This window comes from Rhineura floridana, chromosome 11 (assembly GCF_030035675.1).
Source record: "Rhineura floridana isolate rRhiFlo1 chromosome 11, rRhiFlo1.hap2, whole genome shotgun sequence".
Classification (NCBI taxonomy): domain Eukaryota; kingdom Metazoa; phylum Chordata; class Lepidosauria; order Squamata; family Rhineuridae; genus Rhineura; species Rhineura floridana.
In genome coordinates, this window is record NC_084490.1 from 53,902,768 (window position 1) to 53,929,322 (window position 26,555).

The following is a 26,555-nucleotide window of genomic DNA, read 5'->3' on the forward strand; positions in this document are numbered from 1 at the left end:
ATCCAGCGGAAGTTACACTGGGGAAAAGGGTGGTAAGTCAAATTCTATTTCAGGTGTAGGGAACTTTTGGCCCTCAAGATGTTGCTGAACTACAACTCCCATCAATCCCAGCTACTGGCTATGCTTACTGGGGCTGATGGGAGTTATAGTTCAGCAACTTCTAGAAGGCCAAAGGTTCCCCACCCCTGCTTCTTCTAAAGGTTTTTTTTTCCCAGCCAGGCTCAGGGGCCATCTCACCTAGCAGTAGCCCTGCTCCTGAAAGGAGTTCAGAATAGGGGTAATTTACTCTGGTTTAATTTAGGTGGGAGTAAATTATGCTGGCTTCCTATAGTTTGGATTGCTCTGCCAGTTTCATTTCCTGAGTAGGAAAATAATGTCTCTCATTTCTCCCAAAATATAAATCCATAGAGCCCCACATGTGGATGGTGTAATCCTATGGCCACTTTTTCTGTTAACCCATTGAATAAAAGCATACCATTGAGTTGCAAAGACCCCTGAAACCGGTTCTGATAAAGAGTTGTACAGAAGATTTAAATCAGGTGTGGGGAACCTTTGGCTCTCCAGATTTTGCTGAACTACAACTCTCAGGATCCCTAGCTGTTGGCTATGCTTGCTGGGGCTGATGGGAGTTGTAGTTCAGCAACATCTGGAAGGCCAAAGGTTCCCCACACCTGGTTTTAATAAATAAAAACAGTAAAATTTGTCTAATCTCTGTTTGAAAGCGTGTAAGCTAGTATTCATCACCATATCATGTGGCTGTGTAAGTTAATTATGTGATGTGTGAGGAAGAACTGTCCCGAATCTATTGCCAATCAATTTCGTGGGAGAATGAGAAGATTTCCCTCTAGTCACTTTATCCACACCATGCTTAATTTTATAAGTGGCTTGCATCCAAGCAGAGAATGCTATGCATTCAATAAACTGCTTCATGAGCAGAAAGAATTGGGACAGGGATGAAGAGAAGACTGGGGCATTCTTCCTCTGTAAAGAGTAGAAGGAGCTAAGCACTAAAATCGCTTTGAGCCATTTCTGAGCTCCCACCTGAGACTCAGATCTTTGGTACTATCTACCAGATAGGGATGGGATTATTGGCCGGTGCTACTTTGAAAGCAACCTGTCGACCTAACAGGCTGTATTGATTTCTGTTTTTTGGCCGCTATCTGCTGTTTTTCCTTGTCTGATTTTTTCCCCTCCAAGAAAAGATTAATATCAACATTTTCTTTCAAATTATCATTTTGAAAGTAAATATTGATAAATGAAAGAAAATATCAATATTCTGAAATAAAATATCAATAATTTGAAATACAATATTGATAAAAGGAAGGAAAGTGGCTTTTCTGCCGCCTCCTCTGCTGTGATTGAGGCTGGTCAGTTTTCATGTTAGCAGAGACTGGAGAAAAGCAGCTTTCACCCCCACCTCCTCCTCAGCAAGCCTTGAGTCCTTAACATGGGGGAGACTTGGCTTGCTTCCTTCTGCTTGGAACCTGGATTATTGGAGTGGAAGGGGGTGGCAGAGAGAGAGAGAGAGAAACCTGTACTGTTGTGCTGTGAGTAAAATCAAGACAAGGATAATATATTTAAGGAAATATTTGAGGGGGGGGAATCTGGTGTTGAAGGAAAGCCACTGAAATTTGGAGCAAGCAGGATTGCTCCACAAAGATGGAGGATATGTGGACCATTGAAAAATATGGTGCTAAATCTGAATTCAGCAGAATTGTCGCCCATCCCTACTATCATTCATTCATTCATTGGCGATCACTCGTGGCCAAGTAAGAATGTCTTCCAGGGTAAGGTCTTTAACAGTGGGTCCGTAAGTAATTGTGGAGGCCAATTCTGGATCCACACAGCCTTCCATAGTGAGGACACAGGTTTGCAGATGGAAGATGGTCACAATGAGGATTTGCCTTCCACTTGGCTCGTTTGTCCCTTTCGCCCTGTACTCGTGCTTCTTCAAAGTCCATAGCACCTTTGATAATGGCCGACCTCCAACTGGGACGCTCATGGGCCAAGGCTTCCCAGTTCTCGATGCTCATGTTACATTTTTTTAGATTAGCTTTGAGAACATCTTTAAACCTCTTTTGCTGTCCACCGATATCCCGTTTTCCATCCTTAAGTTGGGAGTAAAGTAGCTGCTTTGGAAGAGGGTGATCAGGCATTCGAACAACATGGCCAGTCCAGCGAAGTTGATGTTGGAGGCTCATTGTTTCAACACTGGTGGTCTTTGCTTCTTCCAATACGCTAACATTAGTCCGCCTATCTTTCCAAGTAATTTCCAGAGTTTGGTGGAATCTTTCAAGAAGTTGGGAGTGGTGTTTATAGATGGTTCATGTTTCACAGGCGTACAGTAAGGTTGGTAGTACAATGGCTTTGTAAATAAGCATTTTGGTCTCCCTGCGAATATCCCAATCCTCAAACACTCTACGCTTAATTCGGGAGAATGCGGCACTCGCAGAGCTCAGACAATGCTGAATTTCAGCGTCCATGTCAGCTTTTACAGAGAGATGGCTGCCAAGATAAGAAAAGTGATTGACATTCTCCAACGTCGCACCATTAAGCTGGATTGATGGTGCTACAGAGGGATTGGTTCGCACTTGCTGATGAAGCACTTTGGTTTTTTTGATGTTAAGCGAGAGGCCAAGCTTTTCATATGCTTCTACAAAGACATTTAGGATAGTTTGAAGATCTTCCTCTGAATGTGCAGAGACTACATTATCATCGGCATATTGAAGTTCTATGACGGAAGTTGTAATTACCTTACTTTTTGCTTTTAGCCTACTGAGATTAAAAAGCTTTCCATCTGTTCGATATGTGATTTCCACGCCAGTGGGAAGTTTCCCCTCAGCAAGGCGTAGAATCATGGCAATGAAAATAGCAAATGAGGTCGGAGCAATGACACATCCCTGTTTGACACCTGATCCCACTTTGAATGGATCACTTTGAGAGCCATTGTTATCCAAAATTGTCGCCGTCATGTTGTCATGAAGGAGTTGCAAAATATTCACAAATTTATCAGGGCATCCAATTTTCGGAAGGATGGTCCAGAGAGCAGTTCAATTTACAGTATCAAAGGCCTTAGTCAGATCAATAAATGCCATATACAGAGGTTGGTTTTGCTCCTTGCATTTTTCTTGAAGCTGTCGTGCAGTGAAGACCATGTCCACTGTCCCCTTGGAAGGACGGAAACCATTTTGGGATTCAGGGAGGATGTCTTCTGAGATAGGTAGGAGGCGATTTGCAAGGATCCTTGCAAGGATTTTACCTGCGGTAGCTAGAATAGAGATGCCTCGGTAGTTCCCACAATCTGTTCTATCACCCTTCTTGAAAAGAGTGATAATTATGGCATCCCTAAAGTCTTCCAGGATCTCCTCCCTCATCCAGATTTTTTCAATGAGCTTATGAAGTTATTGTGTAAATTCAGGCCCCCCTTCTTTAAAGACTTCAGCAGGAATCCCATCAGGACCACTAGCTTTGTTATTCCTGATTTGATTAATGGCTTTACTGACTTCATCCAAATTAGGGAATACTGCAAGCTCATCTCTAATTTGTTGTTATGGGATTTGCAAGAAGACCTCACCAGCCACGTAAGAGTTAGTTAAGGAGGTCATGGTAATGCTCTTTCCAACGCAGTGCAATAGACTCTTTGTCCTTTAGAAGTTTGGTACCATCTATTGAACGTAAGGAATTTGTACCATAATTTGTTGGTCCGTAGATGGCCTTTGTGGCATTAAAAAAGCACCGTGCATCATGGGCATCTGCAAAATGCTGGATTTCTTGAGCTTTCTTTATCCACCAGGCGTTCTTAAGTTCTCTAATTCTTCTTTGGACCTCAGCCTTTGCACTGGCATAGATGTTTTTCTTGGCAGCACAGTTAATGTCTTTTTGCCATATCTGGAAGGCTTTCCTTTTCTTGTCAATGATATGTTCAGTCTCACTATCATTCTCATCAAACCAGTCCTGATGTTTCTTAGTTTGGTATCCAATCGTTTGTTCATATGCTGCAATAATGGAAGTCTTCAGTTTACTCCAGTGTTCCTCGACGTTTTCAGGGAGTTCCGTAGGTAGATGTTTCTTGAGAGTTGTTTGAAAGCAGGCTCGCTTAATAGGATCTTGAAGGGTGTGGATGTTCATTTTACACCTTGGTTTTCTTCCTTGGAGCCTACACTGAGGAACAATATTAACGGCCATAGTGGATTGAATTAATCGGTGATCTGTCCAGCAGTCATCGGCACTCATCATGGCCCTAGTGAGGAGTACATCATGACGATCTCTGGCATGGACAATTACGTAATCCAGGAGATGCCAGTGCTTCGACTAAGGGTGCTTCCATGATGTTTTAAGTTTATCTTTCTGGTGAAAGAGTGTGTTTGTAATAACAAGATTATGCTCTGCACATTTAGTCAGAAGTAGAATGCCATTCGGGTTGCTATTGCCAACTCCTTCTTTCCCAATGGTTTCTGGCCATAAATCAAAATCACGCCCACCTCTTGCATTGAAATCGGCTAGGAAGATAATTTTATCTTCCTTAGGAATCTCTTGTAAGATGGTGTCCAGCTGGGTATAAAAAATTTCCTTGATGTCTTCATCAGCATCTAATGTTGGTGCGTAAGCACTTAGAATAGTTGCCTGCTGGTTTTTGGTGAGTTTTAATCGGAGAGTTGAGAGTCGTTCATTAATGCCAGTAGGAACTTCTGACAAGAGCTTCACAAGTTCATTTTTAATAGCAAAGCCTACTCCATGTATTCGTCGTTCTTGCTCAGGCAGTCCTTTCCAGAAGTAGGTGTAACCTTTTTCTTCCTTCAATTGTCCTTCTCCTGCTCTTCGAGTTTCTTGGAGTGCTGCTATGTCAATATTAAAACATCTCAACTCCCTTGCGATGATGGCAGTCCTGTATTCAGGACGTTCACTATCTGTATTGTCCAGCAATGTCCGTATATTCCATGTTCCAAAGTTCAAATTATCTTTTGCGACCGCTAAGTGGTGACCCCACTGGACGCAGTGATCCAGTCAAGGAGAGAGATGAGGCAGACTATGTTTAGGGCACCTTTTCTAGCCCCCTCCCCATATGGGGTGAGCAGAGTGGATCCTGAATACAACTGCTCAGTCATGGATATAGCTGCTGAACTACTCAACTGCCTTGGTCCTTGAGCTAGGATGACTAAGTCTGTATCCACTGCCCATGTGCCGGTCCATGACTAGGGGCTTCCGGATTTCACAGTCCTGCCCCCGTTGCCATTCACCGATCACCATGGGGCTTTTGTTTTGGTTAGGTTTGGTTGGAAGATGCCTGTGCGTGGATTTGTTTTATGTGGGGAGATCGGTGCACGACGATCAACACACAACACACAATGGCATGGATATCACGACGATTGGAAGTCTTTTATCTGGTGCAGCCTTCATCCGCTTTCACAGCCGTTGTAACATACACATTGTTATCCTCCGCCTGTTCTGCTGTTGAGGACATTCTTGGATCATTCTTTGTCTGGTTCCTCTCACTTGACAACACTGCCATGGGTGACTCTGCTGGGAGTACATGACTCCATCGCTCATAGGGTTCATTGGAACACAGATGACACACATTTCCCTACTATCACATGATTGGTGACACCTGGCACAAATTCAGCATCACAGTGCCACTTGAATGTAAACAACCACTAGAACTATGCCTGGCACAATAACTCACCCCTTCTCTTGGCAAGTGCTTTGCCAGGTGAAGAGAACTGTTCAGATTTATAGCAAACATTTCTTTTTCTCCCCTTGGGGAATGCCGCTGTTTCAGAGAAAACTTCTTACCCCTCAAAATGACCTTTTGCTGCAAGTAACAAATCCCACAAAAACCCAATGCAGTCTCATTTGTTTGTGGGTTGCTGGGAGAAAAGTAATAAATTTGGCAAGTTGGAAGTATTATTATTATAGAGCCAATGGAATACATGACACTGGCAGTTTCATAAGCAAACGGGAAAAAAGGAAAAAAGAGAGGCAGCTCCATGCCTTCAAAGAACCTGCAGCCTTGACTAGGGCTTTTACCAATCCAGCACCCCTGAGAGGATCCCTGCTCGGTGCAATCAGGCTTGGAAAAAGTCACCAACTGTGGCCAATGGAAGACTTTTTTCAAGGTAAATTAAAAACCAGCAGGTTGAACTCCAAATCTGTACAACTGTTCAGTTAAACACATTGATGGTTTGATCAGTCCCCACCACAAAGGGGTGGAAGAGAGTGCAAATGGCTTCCCAAAATCCTTCACCCCATTTGTGGACAGAGAAATTGAGGGGGGGGGGAACCATTTCACCGCATTTCTATAAGAAAGAAGAAATTCTCCAATGGTTTCTCGGGGGCAGAGCTCATGTTAGCAGTAAAAGAGCTTTTGTTTTTTTCCTAAATGATTTTTTATTTTTGGCAGCAGGAACTGTGATGCCAGCCTGGCCACCATTTTGCATTCTCCGCAATGCCCTGGACCTTAGTGTCATTCTGGAGCATGGGGGGGGGGAACAGTGTGCACCAAATACACACCCAACAGTGGAGAATATTCAGAGAAAATTCTGCAAAGTGGCATTATTTTTCTTGGGGGTGGTGGAGGTGAAAAAATGTACCATTGGTCTCACCTGAAAGGTGATTTTCATAGGAGGTATGCCATCAAGCGGGAAACGACTCCACCTATCGTCCGAAGGCAAGAATGTTTCTGAAGTCAAGACTAGGGGCGTCAGGCCCCTCCCACTCTCCAGTTCATTCGCAGCGAGTCCAAGGAGAGATATCTAAAAATGCAGGAAAAAAGGCCAACAGGCCTACCAGCAACAACATAACATAATAGCAACCTTCAGAATAATATGAGTCTAACATATCAATATAACAGTGATAGAAGTCTTGACCTCACGAATAAACATAATCAAAAGGCGTAATAGGTATATGTACGACAATACTAAGAAATAGCTAGGCCTCCTCCAACTAGGCATCCAAATTTCCTCCAACTGGGAGGGTCGTGATGGCATACCTCCTATGAAAATCACCTTTCAGGTGAGACCAATGGTACATTTTCCATAGGAGGTATGCCATCAAGCGGGATGTACCAAAGCAGCCCATAACAGGGAGGGACCACCCACAACCTAATCCTCGTTAATAACCTGTTGCAACACTCGTCTGCCAAAGGAGGCATCGGCAGAGGCATAACGATCTATCTTATAATGCCTTATAAACGAGTGTGGGGTAGACCAAACAGCAGCTCTGCAAATATCGGCAACAGGAGCGTTGGTAGCAAAAGCAGCCGAGGTGGCCGCTGACCAAGTGGAATGAGCGGTAATACTAGGTGGAATTGGGAGCTTAAGGGACTCATAAGCTAAAGTAATGCATGCGCGTAACCAGCGGGATAAAGTGGAATTAGCTACTTTTTGCCCCATAGACCTTGGATGAAAGGATACAAACAGAGACTCGGTCCTTCTGATATCCTGAGTCCTGGACAGGTAGGTCTTGAGAGCCCTCCGAATGTCCAACGAATGCCAGGCCTTCTCGAGAGGATGAGTAGGATTGGGACAAAATGATGGCAGAACTATGTCCTGGTTGCAATGGAAAACTGAATTGACCTTAGGACGGAAGGAAGGATCAGTTTTCAGCACAACAGAGTCCTTGTGAAAGACACAGAGATGGCGAGCAGAGGACAAGGCGCCCAATTCGGAAACGCGTCTGGCAGAGGTGATTGCTATCAGGAACAAGACCTTAAATGATAACAGACGTAAAGGCACAGTCCTGAGAGGTTCGAACGGAGAGTGTTGTAAGGCTTGCAGGACCCTTGACAGACTCCATGAGGGAAAACGGCGGACTACAGCCGGTGAGCGTAGAGCGGTTCCCCTTAGAAAACGTTTAATGAACGGGTGCGAGGCAATGGTGGCACCAGTAGAGGACACTGAGAGAATGGACGACAGAGTGGAGGCATGTCAACGTAAAGTGTTGGGTCTAAGTCCCATCATGAGGCCCCTATGAAGAAATTGCAGCACCTGTTGTACTGTAGCCTGTGAAGGATCAATGTGTAGGGACTGACACCACTTGGAAAATGCCACCCAAGTATGTTGATAGATACGGGTGGTAGACGGTCTTCCCGAGGCTAATATAATGTCAATAACAGCGTCAGACAGTCCAGCCAACCTCAAATGTCCCCGTTCAAAAGCCACGCTGTTAGGTTGAGCCACTTGGGTTCCTGATGGCATACTGGACCCTGGGATAGGAGGTCTGGCCTGACTGGTAGTGGCCAAGGATCCGTCACCGACATTGCAAGGAGGTCCGAGAACCACGGTCGATGGGGCCAAAATGGTGCTATTAAAACCAGCCGTGCCCTCTCGTGCCGCGCCTTCCTCAAGGTTCTGGCTAACAGAGATATTGGAGGGAAGGCGTACAACAGGCCATCTTGCCACGGTAGTGACAGAGCATCCACCGCTTCCGCTGTCATATCCAGGTATCAAGTGAAGTACCTGGGTATCTGGCAATTGCGACTGGAGGCGAATAGATCGACTGAGAAGACGCCGAACCGACAATGGAGAAGATGGAAAATGGTCGGATGAAGTTTCAATTCTCCCAGAAAAACCTGTTGTCTGCTGAGCCAGTCTGCTGTCACATTCCAAATTCCTCTGAGATGTTCTGCTTTTAAGGATTGCAGATGTTGTTCTGCCCAGTCGAAAATGAGGGAAGCTAGGTTCTGCAGAGGACGGGACCTGGTGCCTCCCTGTCTGTTTAAATGAGATTTGGCACATGTGTTGTCCGTTCGAATGAGGACATGGTCCAAGGGGAAGAGAGACTGAAAATGGAGCAGAGCTAAGTGGACAGCTTTTAGTTCCAGCCAGTTGATGTTTCGAGTTTGCTCTGTTGTGTTCCAAACTCCCTGAACGAACTGGGAGTTGCAGTGTGCTCCCCAGCCAAGGAGGCTGGCATCGGTGGTAATGACAGTCCTGTGGGGTTCTTTGAACGGAGTGCCTTGGGTGAGATGTTGTACCTTTGTCCACCAGCGGAATGACATGCGCAGTGTGGGGCTCAAAGGGATTGCTCGATGGTTTGAGCTGGCAATGTCGTGTTGGAACGGCAGCAGGGCCCACTGTAGCTGGCGAGTATGGGCACGAGCCCATGGCACAAAATGGATGGTCGACACCAACATTCCTAGGGCCCTGGCTAGAAGCATGACGTCTGCAGATGTTTTGTGCATCAGAGACCTTGCGATGTCTGTGATAACAGTTATGCGATCTGGGGACAGGAACACAGTCGCTTGCAGGGTGTCCAACATTGCTCCTAGATGTTGCAGACGTTGGGTTGGTTGTAGATGGCTTTTGTCGAAGTTGACTAGCCAACCGTGGGCCTGTAAGACATGTAATGTGAGTGTTAGATGACGATGAGCCCGCTCCCTAGAATTCGCCCGTATTAGAAGATCATCCAGATAGGGGTAGATATGGACCCCTTGAAGCCTAAGGTGAGCCACTAGTATGAGTAGTCCCTTGGTAAACACTCTCGGAGCAGACGAAAGTCTGAACGGCATAGCGCGATATTGGAAGTGCTGGGAGCCAAAGGCAAAACGAAGAAATTTTCTGTGGGCTATGCAAATAGGCACATGGAGGTACGCTTCCTTTAGATCTATAGAAACCAGGAAGTCTCCTTCGTGCAGGCTGTCTGTAATGGGGTGGAGGGATTCCATTTTGAATCTGCGATACTTTACAAAACGGTTAATGAACTTGAGGTCCAATACCGCCCTCCATGAGAGATCTCGTTTGGGCACAGCAAATAGGAGGGAGTACACCCCTTCCGACCTCTCTGCAGTAGGGACTGGCTCTATCGCCGCTATGTCCAAGAGGTGATGTATCGCAGTCTGCATGATGCAATGCCTGGCTGGTGCCCTGGGACAAGGGGAGGGATGAAACTTGTCTGGAGGTATTGCCCAAAACTCAGTTGCATATCCATAACAAAAAAGATCTCTGATCCAGGAGATCTGAGTCAGACGTAGCCAAAGTTTGCCAAATAGAAGAAGTCTGCCCCCAACTGGTATTATATTAATACTGTCTGCGCTGTCGAGAGCCTCCCCTGTATGAGGACGTTGAGGAACCTCTGCGGCCCTGATACTGACCTCTACCCGGGAAACGTCGGTTCCAGCCTCCTCTGGAGGAGCGGAAATCATATGTTGGGAACTCACGGCCTCGTCCCCCGGGCCGCGTTCCTCGAAAGGGCTGAGACGTGCGGTACAAAGCAAAATGTCTAAAAGGTCTGCGCTCGATGTTTCTGACGGAGGCCAAGACAGGCTTTCGAGTGTCCTTAGGGTCAACAAGCACTGCCTTTAGTGCCTCAGCACCGAAAAGTAATGATCCGGCGTAAGGTGCCCGTGATAGATTAACTCTGGCAGTAGAGTCGGCCTGCCAGTGACGCAGCCAGAGGGTCCGTCGGGCAACAACCTGAGCTGCCATAGCGCGTGCTCCTAGCTGATTCGCGTCCAAGGTGGTGTCGGCCACGAAAGCAGCTGTTTTGCGCAATTTTAGTAGCGATCTGTGCAGAGAGGCAGGATCTGGGTTGGGTTCGTCGATGAGGTCGTCCAACCACATCATTGCTGCTCTGGCGAAAATAGAGGCTGATGTAGATGCACGCATAGAAAAGGCAATAGCCTCATGGGTCTTGCGTAAAGCAAAGTCCAATCTCCGCTCAGTGGCATCCTTTAAATGAGAGTCCCCTTCCCTCGGCAAGAGGGATCTGGAAACTAAACTGGAAATAGGCTCGTCTATGCCGGGTACGGCCAGTCTGGTAGAAAAGTCCGGGGCCAAAGGATAAAGTCTGTCCGCAATGTTATTAAATTGGCGTGCCTGTAAGGGGTGGGACCATTCGTCCTTGGCCAATTTAGCGATGGGGTCTGGCACAGGGAGAAAGTTTTCTGCTGTCGTGGGGGATTTCAAGACCCTGGCCCCCTTTAAAGCGGGAGTGGAAGCTACAGATGGAGTGGATTGAAGGCCAAGGGTGTTCAACACTCTGCGCACCAGGGGCTGATAATCTGAGGCATCGAAGAGGCGATAGGATGTATCCTGCTCATGTTCTGAGTGGTCACTCCATTCGTCTCCTTGGTCTTGCAGCGCGAATGCGGACTCTTCCTCACAAGAGGCGTCATCAATAAACCTGCCCCTGGCAATGTCAAATGGGTCTGGAGAACCTGATGGGTTTGTCTCACTGTGTACAAAGTGTTCCCCACTGTGTTGAGGGATAGCAGGAACTTGTGATGGTGACTGTCTCTGAGCGAAAAATGACAGCATGCCCTGAAGTTGTGAGATGAACTCGTGGGACAGCTGCAGACCCGGAGATGTAGATGGTTGCTCTTGGATAGGCAGAAGTGGAGAAGGCCCTACAGGTAGTGAAGAAGAGTAAGCCCCAGATTGGCTGACCGTTGGCTGTACAGGAAAGCCAGAAAAGTCCTCCTCATCAGAGGAAGCAGCAGGAGAATGAAATAGGGTAGTTAACTGTGCATGGTTTGACTCCTCCGGAACCGGAACAGAGACATAGCGGGGCTGCTTGGTTGTGCTGTGGCTGGAAAGGTGCTTGGTTTTGGCAACCACTTTAGAGTGCTTATGTTTGACCGCCTTAGGAGGGTTAGGCTTGGTCATCTGGTTTGACGCTGGCTGTTGTTTAGGCTTGGTTGCCTGAGTTGTCTCTGGCTGTTCTGCCATCATATACTTTAAAGGGTAGCAGTACACGGCCACGGATGGGGCAGAATGCACAGACCCAAACAGGCGCAGTACACGGCACACGACTGGGGCAGAATGCACTGGCAGATGGCTAAGTACACTGCCACGATGGGGCAGAATGTACACTATGAACAGTCTTAGAACAGACGCAGTGCACGGCACACGACTGGGGCAGAATGCACTGGCAGATGACTAAATACACTGCCACGATGGGGCAGAATGTACAGTATAAACAGTCTTAGTACACGGCCACAGATGTGATAGAATGCACAGACAGCTTGGCACAGTATCAACAGGCTGGTGCAAGGTGGAATAGAAGGTAATATTGCACAGTGCTTTGTATGGTATCAACAGCCTTTGCACACTATCAGTCAGTAATAGTAGTTTGACGAAACGGCCACAGGTGCACAGACCGTGCAGCACTAAAGGTCTTTGTACTGGTGCAGATAGTCGCAGTAACCCAGTAGTTGCCAGGGTCAGTTCCAGAGACGGAGTTAGTAAAGGAACCTATGTGGAGCTATAGGATCCTATCTGGGACACATACACAGGGAGCAGATCACACAGAGGGAGCTGTGAAAAAACCTGGGCTCTGCTAATCCCAGCCCGTGAGAGACCCCCCTTAGCAATACTAATGGGCTATCAGAAGGGACGGGAAAAAATGGCCAGTCAAAATGGCGCCCGTAAAAAGAGCGGGAAAATTCGATCAAAAATGGTGGATACTTTGCCCAGCAACAACCGTTGTAATAAGAAATGAGCAATGGCAGGCAGGGTAGTACTAGCGAACTGAAAGGAGGGCTTCAGAATAGTTTAAAACTGTAAAAAAGAAGCCTCCCAGAACAGTGATACAGCCGCGGGGCTGAGAACGTAATCGCGGCTGGGTGAGTTAGACGGGAAAAAAACTCCGTAAAGGAGGCAGGATGGCCGGCGGACTCTCCGTAGAAGGAGAAAAATCGGCCAACAGGTAAGCTGCAGCCACAGGCTGAAGGACTGTCTCGGCGAGAGCCAAGCACCGCGGACGAGTTGGAGAGGCAAGGCAGCTGAACCAACAGGAGCCGCCAAGGGAAAGTCTGAGAGCCGCAGATACAGGCTCCTGGCGGGGAAGATTGAAGCGCCGCCCCGCAAAAAAGCCGAAAGCAAAGGGAGCCACAGCCGCAGGCTCTCGATCGGCGGAGCACGAAAAAAGAAGCGGCGGAACAGGGCAGGAGACTGCAGCTGCAGCTCCTGGGCAAGCCGCGTCTGCCGCAGGGGGAGAGAGACCGCAGCCGCGGTCTCTGTAAGGCGGCGGATGGCTTTGATTTGGGAAGAAAAAACACACACCCAGGCCAGGAAGAACCTCCCCGAGTAATTGTCCAGGGAAGACACACAAACAATGGTAAAGACAGGACAGAGGGAAGGGAACGAGACAAAATACGCACACAAGAACTCCACCCTCTATCACACAAACAAAAGACTTATCTAGTCACTAGCTATAGATCTTGCACGGACGAAGGCAAGAATGAACTGGAGAGTGGGAGGGGCCTGACGCCCCTAGTCTTGACTTCAGAAACATTCTTGCCTTCGGACGATAGGTGGAGTCGTTTCCCGCTTGATGGCATACCTCCTATGGAAAAGAGGAAACCACAGAATTGTTCTCAGCAAAATGTATACTAAGAATTTTTGGCTCAGCTCTAGAATGCACTCACCATCTGTATCAGCATACATCAGTTCATCAAAGGCTTCTTCCTCGGTTAAGGTGACTCCCAAGTTATGGGCCGTGTTCTGTAGGGCTCCAATATCAATGGTTCCATCGAAATCCTTGCTGAAGGTATCGTAAGCATTGCGGAACGCTAAACAGAGGTATGGGGATAGAGGAAGAGGAAGTAGGGGAGATCCAAATATTTATTTGCTTTGAGACAGAATTAGTGGGAAGAGAAAGGATTATGCACCTGCCTGCCAATTTCTCCTATGAATGTCCCTACCGCCATTTGTGTTCACAACCCTGTGTTTATCCTGTAACATAAAAAAATCTATTCTTATTTAACTGAGAAGCCATCTAAGTCAGTACTCCACAACCTTTTCTGACCCAGAATCCACCTTATACGGCGCGGGACCACGATATCTGTCGGAACGCCTCTCCCGATATGAACCGGCCTGTACACTACGGTCTACTACGAAGGCCCTCCTCCGGGTTCCGACTCATAGGGAAGCCCGGAGAGTGGTGACAAGATCTAGGGCCTTCTCAGTGGTGGCCCCCGAACTATGGAATGGTTTTCCCGAGGAGGTGCGCCTGGCGCCGACACTATCATCTTTTCGGCGCCAGGTTAAAACCTTTCTCTTCTCTGAGGCATTTTAATTCCTGTTAATTCTAAATTATTATATTTTGATTTTAGACTGTACAGTTTTGTGTACAGTTTTGTGTTATTTTTATTGTATTTTTAATGTTCACCGCCCAGAGAGCTGTTGCTAGTCAGGCAGTATATAAGCTTAATTAAATAAATAAATAAATAAATTAAATCCAAACATGCATTTGGGGACCCATTTCTTAATCTTTTACCATATATTTGTATGATGGTAGTACTGCTACTGCGACCCACTTTATATTAGGCTATGAACTAGTAATGGGTTTCAGCCCACCGGATGAAGATCAATAGTATATAAGTTTCATTGCTTTCAATGGAGATTAATGTATACTAACTTTGCTACCCTTTGCCCGTTGATTATTTTATATAGGTAGATGTGTCTAACCGACCTATAAATTAGATATTTTACAGCTGCCAGTTCTGCTTAGCATCCTATTTTGATGTACTCAATAGACACATGGGATGACACCCAATGTTTTATTTACACCTTATAATGAAACCAGTTCTAATAAGCAATATTCCACACTCATACATAAACTTCGTACATAAAATCTATTAACATAATATGTAGACAAAACAGTTATTTTACCATTTCTACACAGACAGCATTATTCTTTTATCCAGGTAATCAGTCTGGATAAACAGGTAAAGAACCTTACCAAGCCAGGGACATGCTGTAGTTGTGATGTAGCCCCCCTTTCCTGCATCTGATGTGATGTTGATGTGATGTGTTGTCTGCTGCCATTACTGGCCATTTGTATAAGCCCTGCTCCACCCCAGGCGTTTCTACCTGATCCTGGCCATCTTGCTTGTAAAGGCTCATGATGACCCCATCTGCATCTTTTAACTTAGATAACTAATGACCTTATTTGTTTTTCACTTTTAGCATGTTATTCTAAAACCCACTCCAGCCTTTCATAACCTTTGGGTCCCCGGATGTTGTTGGACTACAACTCCCATCAGCCCCAGTCAGCATGGTCAATGGTCAGGAATGATGGGAATTGTAGTCCAGTAACATCTGGAGACCCAAAGGTTAGGAACAGTTGACCTACACTTTTCATAGCATGTTTACCCCTTATCCTCTGTTCCTATCAAACATTCTACCCCACCCTTAACTATCAGCTGCCTCCAGCTGTTGCTTCATCTGCTTTCAGGTTTCTTAACCATTTCACGTACCTTAAATAACCTTCTAGTGTCTTTATAGCTGGTATTCAATTCAGACTTATTAGATCCTTTCATAAGTGCATATTTTGGAGTTTCAGGCTTCCCCAGTATTATTCATATATGAAGCAACAGAAGGTAACAAGTTTTTCTAGATCGTGCCCCTTCCTGATTAAACCAATTAAATTGTCATTCCTGCCCTCAAACACTGAACTTCTGGAAATTGTTTTGTGAAGGCATTGACCATTCTTTCTTTAATGTGAATTGTTTCAAGAGTAATAGTTCCTAGATAACACCGAACTATGGCAGATTCACAGCAGAGGTCACATGTCCAAAAGGAAGAAGGAGATTAACCCGTTCCACACACTTGCAGGATCGTTCCTGATGTGTGTGGCTATAATCATATCTAAAATAGCAACAGTAGCTCTAAATCCCCACAACAGTACTTTAATGAGGTACTTTCTGTTTTCAGGACTGTCTTCCCACTGTTGATCTCCTACAAATTATGTAGGGAAGTATCCTTGGACCTCTCTGGTCTCGGCCTCCCACCTCCTCAATAAAAAAACCCACACACCTCCAGGTTCCTTGCAGAAGAGTTTCAATTCAACCAGGACATGTTTGTAGTATAGATGGGCCTGGGCAGAAGAATCTACAATGGCTTTCAGATATATGAGTAGAGTGTGTCCAGGGCCATAAGAAAACAGTTACATTGGGGTAGCTAATGTGGTACCCTCCAGATAGACTACAATTCCCATCAGCCCCAGCCAACGTGGCCATTGGTCAGGAATGATGGAAATAGGGATAGGGAAGAAATTTGATTCTGTTCACATTTATTATTAAATTTGCAATTTCCAAAACAGTATGAGAACCAAAACACAGCCACCCTTCAAAATTTGCCTTAACTGAATTTTGCTATGCAGTTTTCCAATCAAACGATGTTTACAAAAATACATACATTTGGGGAAAGTGTGCATAAAAGAGAATATATTAGTGAAAATAACATACCAACATGCATTAAATTAGGAGAAACTGTTTGCAAAAATGTGTGCTGTAGTCAAAACTGTATACAAAAATGTGCTTATTAGGAGAAAATCACACTAAATTGCTGAATAATTTTCATGAAGATATTTTTTGAAAAAAATCTCAAACTGCTGCAGAAATATGGAGAACTGAATTTATGATAGGAAAAATGAGAAACTGAAAGAACCAAAACAGACACATCCTTCCATCCCTAGGTGGGAATCATAATCCACAACATCTGAAGGTACCACATTGGCAGCCATCCCTGAGTTATATGGTTTGCAAGCCGGAGAATTACCTTCCAGTTGAGGCTTGTTCAGGTTCTTTGCTGCTTTAGATTTGGCCATCTCAGAGGGTATGTCAGAAAAGACAATTCTGTCAAAAGAAAAAGATCATACCACAATGTTTATTGGCTCATGTAGTTTGGGCTGTTCAGTCGCAGGTAGGGTTTCAGTGCTGTGTGGAAGGTTTACCCCTATGGAGTATGGATCTGAATTTGTATCCCTTTACCATATGCTCATATTATGTTTGACTTTTGCGCTCCTCCCTTGGCTGGCCGAAATCAGGTTTCTAATTTGGCTAGCTGGAAGCTTACAGAGAAGTTGGAAGATGCATCAGGTAAATGAGGTTTTATAGTCATTTTTAGCAAAAATTTATCCTTGGCAGGAAACACTGTTTTTAAATAGAGATTAATGGATGGTCTCCAAGAACCTCATTGTCCTTGTTAGAAGTGGCAAAACTACCGGCTGACAAACTGAGACTTTTCTATATAAAAAAACACTGAACAGATATTGCTATTGATAGGATTACCACTCCTTCACTTTTGAACTAATTTACAAATGTTAATGAAAGTGTTTCTGAGCTGGCTAGTTCTTTACTGCAAGCTCTTGTAATTTTAATATCTGTCCCCTAAAAGCTGACTCATGTGTTCTAAAAGAAATATATACACCTTAAGACTAAGCAACCCCACCCCACCCCCCAATTTGCCAAGCAACCTCACCCCCACCCTCCAATTTGCCATTCCATTAAAGTGTGTGAAGGATTTCAATGAATATTCTTGGGGAGGGTGGGTATTTCTCCTATACCCTGGGTGTAATGTCATTCTGGAGCTTTGTAGGGGAAAACCTCCTTTAAAAAATGGCAGTAACAATTGATGGCCTCAGTTTTTTTGTGGCAGCCTCCATCTGCTCCCAATACACTGGAATGATATTACATGCAACTCATTGTTTGGGGTAAAGATGGTGGTTAGGCTGCACAAAGAGGACATTGCTGGGCCACCACAATGATTTGTGGCAGCAGCGGCGGTGGCGGAAGTTAGAAGATAGAAAGAACCTGTGCTGCCACTACTGCTATATATTTTTTTAAAATCTTATTTTTTTCCTTAGGATTTTCTGATGTATGGGATGAGATGTAATACTCTTCAAATTCTGATAGAAAGTCCCATCACCTTTTTTTTAATAGGATGAAGTATATTTTTATTTAAGTTTTCTTATTGTTATTATTGTCTTGTTATCATTTTGTTATTTGGGGGGAGCAGCAGAATTCACATACCCCTGTAAAAGGCCATTTCACCAAATATTTTTGGGGTGGGGTGAAATTCCCCCAAAATTTATTTGGCTGGAAGGAAGCTCACCAAATATATAGTGCTGCTACATATATATTATAACAGCTACAGATAAAAAATATTTTTGTTGTTATGTGCCTTCAAGTTGATTATGACTTATGGCAACCCTATGAATCAGTGACCTCCAATAGGATCTGTCATAAACGACCCACTGGTATTAAGGATGGTGGAGAAATTCAATCATTTCACATTTAAATCACATTTGAAGTTTTTAGTGTTTTTGTTTGCCGCCCTGGGCTCCTACTGGGATGAAGGTGGGATATAAATTTATCAAATAAATAAATAAATAAAGCCAAATTTATCAAGTTCACACTTTCTGAAACAATACAAGAACCAAAACGCAGCCATCCTTTGAAATTTGCACTTATCAGAATTTTACAATTTAGTTCTCCAACCAATGTTTACAAAAATGCATATATTAGGGGAAAGTGTATATAAAAATATATCAGTGAAGATAACATACGAATATGCACAATATGAAGAGAAATTGCTTGCAAAAATGTGCACATTTATCAAAACTGCATATAAAAATGTGTTTATGGGGAAAAATTCACACTAAAATGTTGAAGAATTTTCAAGAGGATTAAAAAAAAAATTCCTCAGAAATGTGGAGAACTGAACTAAAGATTGGAAAAATGAGGAACTGAAATTGACAGATCCATCCCTAATTGGTATAGATGGGGGGGGATCTGTGGCCCTTCAAATGTTGTTGTGCTCCAATTCCAGCCCCAGACAGCAAGACCAATGATCAGAGATGATAGGAGTTGTAGTCCAACATCTGGAAGACCACAGGTGCTCACTCCTGATGAAGTAACTGAAATGATGAAGAAATTAACAGTGCAGTCCTATTATGTCTACTCACTGAGTTCAGTGGAACTAACTCCCAGGTAAGTGAGTACAGGATTGCAGTCTAAACATTACCAAAGCACCAGGCACTTATACCCTATTTTTATATTGTCATACAATAATTGTTATACAGGCGGGCCCCGCTTATACGGCGGGTTCCGTTCCGGACCCACGCCATAAAGCGGAAATCGCCGTAAAGCAGAACCCCATTGAATATAATGGTGCCATCGCGCAAAAATGAATCGAAAATGTCGCAAAACGGCAAAATCGGCTTTAAAAAAGTGCCATCAAAGCCGCCGCATTAGCGGAATGCCGGGAAGTGAAGTGCCGGGAAGCGGGGCGTGCCTGTATTAGAGAATTTATTAACGAAGTTATGAATGGGGTACTAAAAGTTAAGAAGAAGCAGGCAACACAGAATAATATACATATAATGGTCATTGCAAAAATTGAGAAAGATATATCCTTGTCCTGCCTGAAGCTGAGAAATTCAGGCGCAGTCATTTCTGTTATTTTTTCCTCTTTTTATTAAGGTTACAGATATGTCAAAAGCCTTTCGACTCATTCACCTAACTATGCTTTCTAGGAACTAATTCCCTTCCTAACACTGACTAAGCTTGTTTTCGCAGCCGCAGACATTGACTCAGCAACTTCCCCCTCACTTAAGTAGGTTTCTCTTTCATGCATAGACAGCTCCTCCTTAACTCCAGCAGTTGCTCTTTGTGCTCTGAAGCTGCCGGAAATGGGACAAAAGGGGTTGGATCTTGGCTTCCCCCTCCAAATGGTGGGGACTAACAGTCCATTCAGACATGGGAAGCTGCCGGACACCTCACTGGGGATCAGCAAGTTGGCAAGGCAGCGCCTTGGGTGCAGGTGAGTGGTGTGTGTCCATAGGAACAGTCTCTGACAGCTCTTGCTGTGCTTCCATGCAGAGACCAGGTGACTGGGCATGCTGCGAGCCCTCCTCCCTCAACTTGTCATTCCAGTCCCCAAAGTCAGTCTCCCTCCTTGAGCCCCCACCCTTGTCCTGGGCCACAACAATCCTCTACTCAATCATACAGATCAGTTTCCCTTAACAACACTGACCACACAATTTTCATGGCAATATTTGTAACTTAATGAAATAAGATTATATACATATTAAGACCAGAGTTGAAAGATAACTGATTGCATGCAGTGCAATGCAAGGGCAGGGACGCTCATGCAAGGGGAATTTCCTGCCTCCTCTTTGTTATTGCATCCCTTGAAAAGCCTCTCCTGAGGACTGGGGGACTCTCCAAAAAGCCTGGGATGCAGGGAAGAGGGTGCAATGGGAAAGAAAAATCAGGGGAAATTGGATGTAGAGAGTTGGAGCCTTACTGACCTGCTTGTTGTTTGTGGGTAGTGCTTCTCCGTCACCTTGGGCAATTTGAACATCTTTGTATCTAACTTTTTCCTTGGATATTTTCCTATGAAGTAAAGGAGAATATATAAAGGGTCAATAGTAGATGGTCACCTCCCACCCCCGCATCTCCAGCAGAACACCTTGGGTTCCTCCAGATAACTTGTTTATTCAGCATTCATCCCAATTTACTTGAACAAAGCTTATGAGGTGGTTAGATTATGTTCAGTCTTTACTGAGCATTCGTTCTAATTTGTTTGCAGAGTGGTTATGTGACAATGAGCATAAAGGAGACAAAGATTCATCTCCCCTCACCTGTACTCCTGTTTTGATGAAAAGTTAGGATCCCCCCCTCTACAGACACACAAGACCATCAAGGGAGCTTCATGGCTAAGTAAGAATTTGAACCTGGGAGGACTAAAGAAGGAGTCACTAGTACACTACACTATTCTAATGCACTTCCTTTAAGTGATTATTATTCTCATCCTCATTAGTCCAGGGGCATGGTGGGACTAGAGTGGGTGGCACAATCAACTTGGTGGAATGTTGCTTAGAAGCCCACTCAATTTGATGGCTGCTTTCCCATCCCCAAAAGACACTTCCCATTCTACCAATGGAGGATCGGTGAGAACAAGCTTTATCCCACATGTTAAATTTCTGAATGAAACAGTATATTTCACATCATTGCTCCCATCCTAAACATTTGTTATCTGAAGGAATAATGTTTTCAAAATCCTACTTATTTTGATGGAGTTAATTTTCAGCAAAGCATGCTAAGGACTGCAGGTTTGTTTCAGTTCTCAGTTTATGATTCAGTTATAATTTGTGCGTGAACAGTGTCTTTTTTTTCAAGTATCTGCAGAGATACAGCAGTGGGTGAGTGACTGTGGAGCTACTTGTCTATGGTGGGTGTTTGCCTCTCCCTGACACCACCTATACATCCCCTGCATTTCCCCCTCCCCTCCTGGCTTCCTTTCCCCCTTTCCTAGAAGAACGCTGCCTTTCGAGAACTCCCTAGAGGATGCATATGAAGTAACTCCTAAAATACTTTCTCTACATACCAAGTTCTTATTACAAGACAATTGTTCTGCAGCTCTGCTGGTTTCATCCTGTAGGCCTTAATTTTTTTAATTCTTCCTTGAGGTCAAGACGTTGTAACCAATAACAGTTTCTCAGGCCCCCCTGGACAACCAGTAACTACTGGCAATAGTGAGGGCTTAAAAATATTATTCTTGTGGAGGGGGCGCCCATGGGCAGATGAGAAGGAAGCAGGTCTGTTATCAGTCAGACTTATGGAAACAGAGAAAAGTAGTTGGAACTAACTGGGCAGATATACTTTAATCCATGATTAAATATACTGAGGTGAAGAGTAGTGGATGGCACAGGAAACACACAGACATTCAGAATACCATCCAGGATCAAGATCCTGGAGGATGAAGGTAGTCAGATAGTGATCTCCCTCTCCATGTACCATTAGGCAGTACTTAACCACACTGGTGACCTTTTATCAATCCCTTTTACCAGCCCACCACAGCAATTCCCTCTTTCTACCCAATTCTTTTCTCCCCCTGCTCTTTAGCTGCACGTTTGGGAAAAGCAAGGGAAAATTAAGGAACTCCTAGCTCACATGGACGTTAGAGCTCTGTTTAATTCTACTTTTCTAGGCTTCCTTTTCAATATTTTTTGAGGCGTAGGAACAGGGCTTTACATACCTTCTCTGGTGGTAAGTAACTTTAGTGAAGGCCAATCTTTGTAACTGCCTCCCCAATCCTCACACTGAGCTAGCCGATACATATTGTAAAATGAGGTGGTAGAATCCTAAGGTAGCGGGTATCCTGCATTGGCAGGTATTAGACTAAATGGCCTTTGAGGTCCCTTCCAGGTCTATGATTCTATATCCTTCAGGATAATCCCTCCCATTACAACAAGAGGCAGGGCTGAGTAAGACTGACTCCCCTTGGAAGGGATTACTCCACAATTCATTTGACCAGTCGGGGAGGGGGGGAAGCAGAGACACACACCTAGAGATCATCACCTACCAAGAACAGTAACTTGCCTAATCTGGGTTCTTCATGGAGGGAGGGGGCGGATCTGGGTTCTTTATGGAGGGAGGGGAGTAAACCATAGATGGAAAAGGAAAGAACAATCATCCCAGGAAGTCCTGCTTGTCTCACCACACAAATGCTTATTATCAAAAAGCCCAAAAGCAGAAGTAGTAGGAAAATGCCCTTTTTCCTTCTTCAAGAAGGTGGTGCTAGCCTGAAAACCCAGGTCAGCTGGCTGTTGTCCAGCCAGTATGGGAGACAAATTTTCAGCATGGAGGTAAGTAACAGGAGACCTTGAACCAGCCTTATCATCAGGTACAGAGAGAGGCAGCCATCTCAAAGAGATGATGCTGGGGTGATGCAAGGCAGTGGCAATAAGTTGGAGGACAGAGCTGGGTGTGCCATGCAGCCTACCCTACATCCAATGAAGCAGGGGACACTAGCATGTCACCAGTGATTAAAAAAGGGATTCAACAGCAAATATGGCCAGCTTCTGTACATACAATTGGAGGCGGTCACTATCTTGTCCTTTGCCTCAGGTAGCCAATTGTCTTTGGCCAGCTCTGAGGAGCAACACCATGGACATGCCATTATCTTGCGTGGAGACCACGATTTGCCAAGTAAGGATGACTATCTCACACATAATGGAGAACTGTTCTAATCTAAGCTTCTGTTGTGCTAGTTTTGTTACACAGAAAACTACCTTATATCAAGTCAGATGGTCCATCAAGTTCAGTATTGGGTTCACCAACCCTTCTGGGCCAGTAATCACATTTGGAACTTTGGGAGAGTGTCGGTGCCAGTCACAAAATATCTGCTGTAGGGATGTGGCATAACATAAAATGGCTACCCTGGTGGGGGTATGGAATAGCACAAAATGACTGTCACATCTAAAAGAGCAGAAAAGACACAGGACCACAAAATGGTACAAGCAATGAGACTGGTATATTGGGACTACTGGGGCACAACCCTCCCAATGAGAATGTCAAGCAATTTTTAACCCCCCAAATCTCAAAGCCACACAATTTTTATCCCTCCAAAAAAAAACTCAAAGCCACACTCTCTTTTGTTCCACACACATTTTATACTTCTACTTGAACTCAGAGAAGATCTGCAAACATTTAAGTCAATCTACTGTTCTCTGGCCAATCAGCTCTCTGCATCGCTCAGCCAATCCCAATCCAAAATAGTAGCTATGGCAAAGAGGCCCCTCTCCTTTCCACCTGCTTGTCAGCCCTCTTAGAAGGCTTCTACACCGTCTGTTGTTAAGAGATCTCTTTAACACAGCCACTATAGCAAATTTGGGAGAAGTCAGGGTCCAGGAGGAGCCTAGACTGCTTCAAGAGCAGCCCACTTGGTAGTTTATATCAGAATCGCACATTGGTTCTGAACGTTCTCAGATATATAGAGACATATCAGTAAGAGGAGTGGTGGTAAACTACTCTAAAAGCAGATTCGGTTTCTTCATAGGCCAGACTGGGACCTATTTATTGTAGGAGGTTGGGAAGGGAGAGGAAATTCTTCTTGGTGGCAAACTGCCCTTCAAAATGTTGGCTGGCATCATAAGGAGGTGGGGGAAAATCTGGTTTCTTCATGGGCCAAACTAGGCCTTTTTATTGTCAGGGTGGGGGGAAGAGGAGATTCTTAGTGACAAACTGCCCACAGATGGCATCATAAAGGAGGTGTGTGTGTGTGGGATCTGGTTCTTCATGGGCCAAACTGGCAGGGCATGTGTGGTTTTTCCCAATGTTTCTAGCCCAATTTCACGTTGAGTGGGGAGGTGGAACCTGCTTTTATAAAACCCAAGAGACTTAAATATACTCTGTGGATGTCTGAGTCCCCCCACCAGTGGAATACTCTACTGGAGGAACTTGTGGAACATTCTGCTATGGTATTCAGAAGTGATCATATGGTATGAAAGACTCCTCTTTTCTAACATTTTGGCCTCTTGTTTTTCCCAACCTGCCACATCTTTTTCTCTGAGCAATAAGAACTTACAGTTTACAGGACTGATTTAATTTTTTTTTAAAGAAACTCTGGAAATCTTTAGGTAATAACTATTGCCCATGATACTTAAATACACTTTCAGGTCAGGGAGGTTCTTTCTGTGCACCAGGGAATAAGCCAGGCATAGCTTAAATAAAACATAATCCTGAACATATTTGCTGTGTTTTTTTCCCATAGAAGTGCCGTATAGTCTCACATATGTAATGGTTAACTATACCAAGGAGGAGGTATGATTTAGCTGTAGTAACTCAACAATCCTATTATTTTTTGCTTAGAAGTAAACCCCATTGTGTTTATTTAAGTAGGTGCAGAATTGAACCCTGGTCTTCCAGGTCCTAGTCCAACATTCTAACCATTGCAGTTATACAATTACAGAAGCTTATTTTAAATAAGCTTTAATTAAAAAAATAGAAATTTGCCCATATTTGTGTTTTCTTTTCTTTTTGCTCTAGAGTTCTTTGTATGGTTTAGGACTGACATTAATAAACTAATAATAAACTTTAATTTATAGGCTGCCTATCTGGCCAATGGCCACTCTAGGCGGCGTACAATAAAGCACGATAAAATACATGGTAAAATATGATACAATAAAAACAATATAACCAGTACAGCACAATGCAAAATTACAATATTTAGTAGAGTTGTCAGTAATACAATTCTGAAGCTAGTTCACCTTAGAAGTCTCAAGTTCATAAAGGCCTGATGGAAAAGCCAAGTCTTCAGGCCTCGGCGAAATATATATAAGGAAGGGGCATGTCGAAGATCTATTGGGAGGGAGTTCCAAATTGTGGGGGCCGCCACAGAGAAGGCCCTCTCCCGAGTCCTCACCAACCCAATTACTTTAGTTGACGGGACTGAGAGGAGGCCCTGAGTGGCAGATCTTGTAGGGCGGCACAATTTATGACGTTGGAGGCGCTCCATCAGGTATACTGGGCCGAAACCGTACAGGGATTTATAGGTTAATACCAACACCACCACATTGGGGGAGAGCAGTACTCTTGTGCCTTTAACAGTGGTGTGGCAGGCAGGAATTATTATGAACTTAACATGCATTTGAATGAACTTGCATTTTTTGTTGTTACGTGCCTCTAAGTCGACTACGTCTTATGGCGACCCTATGAATCAGCGACCTCCAAGAGCATCTGTCATGAACCACGCTGTTCAGATCTTGTAAGTTCAGGTCTGTGGCTTCCTTTATGGAATCAATCCATCTCTTGTTTGGCCTTCCTCTTTTTCTACTCCCTTCTGTTTTTCCCAGCATTATTATCTTTTCTAATGAATCATGTCTTCTCATGATGTGCTCAAAGTATGATAACCTCAGTTTCATCATTTTAGCTTTTAGTGATAGTTCTGGTTTAATTTGTTCTAACACCCTTATTTTGTTCCTTTTAAAAATGAATTTTCCCAGCACCGCTGGTTACCAACACAATCCTCTTCATCTTATTCAGGAGAAAGTAAATCTTGCTGTATTCTGTGGAGTTAGTGCCTATTAAACGTGAGTTTTCCAGTAACTCACTCACTCTGTGTGTGTGGTTTTTTTTTTTAAAAAAAAAACAGGATTGAGTGAGCAGTACTTAATGAGCAGAGATCTAGTTAACTGTTCATTGCTGAGGAGGTATGACTTAACTGTGTGTACATTCATAAAAGCAAGCATAGGACTACAGCTCTGTTAGGTGTTAAGTATTACTAAAACGGCAATGTTTAAGTGTCCACTATTTCTTTGCAAAGGAGTATAGGAAAAGATACAGAACAGATGGAGGCCACACAACTTTTCCCCCCTCAGAAAAGCAACTGTGACAGCAGCCGGAATCCCTTCTGAACCAAAGTAAGGTACTTTACAGTTTAATTAGGGCTATATGCAAAACTGGAATGCTTAAGTATCCACAGTATGTTTGCAAGGGAGGAGGATGGGGGAAAACCCAAAATTTGGCCATTTCCCCATGACCTCATTGGCCACAACCCCATAGCAGCCCTACCAGGTCTAGTGGGCACCAGCCACCACTGGGTACAAGCATGCCCTACATTAGTAAAAATTAAAAAGTACCTAGATCAGCTACCACTGCACTCAGAGTGCGAAGCTCTTTCTACATCTCCTCTGTTCAGAACAGAAGGGAGGCTGGTATCCAATCCAATGAAATGGGGGTGTCTTTATGGGGATATATTTAATGTAGGAGAGACCAATCCAGTGAAAACTAAGCAGCATGTGGATTTTTCAGAGGATATTTACTCAGATCTTTTGTGGGTGCCATAGAAAGTACGGGTAGGCTCACTGGTGCCCATAGGCATCATGATGGTGACCCCTTACACTGACTGGTCATGACTGTCTAAGGTTTCAGACAAAGGTCTTTCTCAGCCCTACCTGGAAATGCCAAGGATTCAATCTGCAACCTTCTGCATGCACAAAGCATGTACGTTATGAGAGTGAGGTTGGGCTAAATATGCTTTTTGGATCCC

General features: G+C 44.4%; 1 protein-coding gene across 2 annotated transcripts in view; it reads right to left on the reverse strand.

Moving 5' to 3' along the window:
* The window catches only part of EFCAB3 (EF-hand calcium binding domain 3), a 78,426-nt gene that overhangs the window by 12,631 nt on the left and 39,240 nt on the right, over window positions 1-26,555 (reverse strand). For both annotated transcript variants that reach the window (XM_061590902.1, XM_061590901.1), the window contains 3 exons: window positions 20,032-20,116; window positions 16,500-16,576; window positions 13,364-13,507 (listed from right to left, as the gene is read on the reverse strand). In XM_061590902.1, coding sequence (XP_061446886.1) covers window positions 13,364-13,507; window positions 16,500-16,576; window positions 20,032-20,116 — 306 coding nt within the window. The remainder of the gene's footprint in view (window positions 1-13,363; window positions 13,508-16,499; window positions 16,577-20,031; window positions 20,117-26,555) is intronic.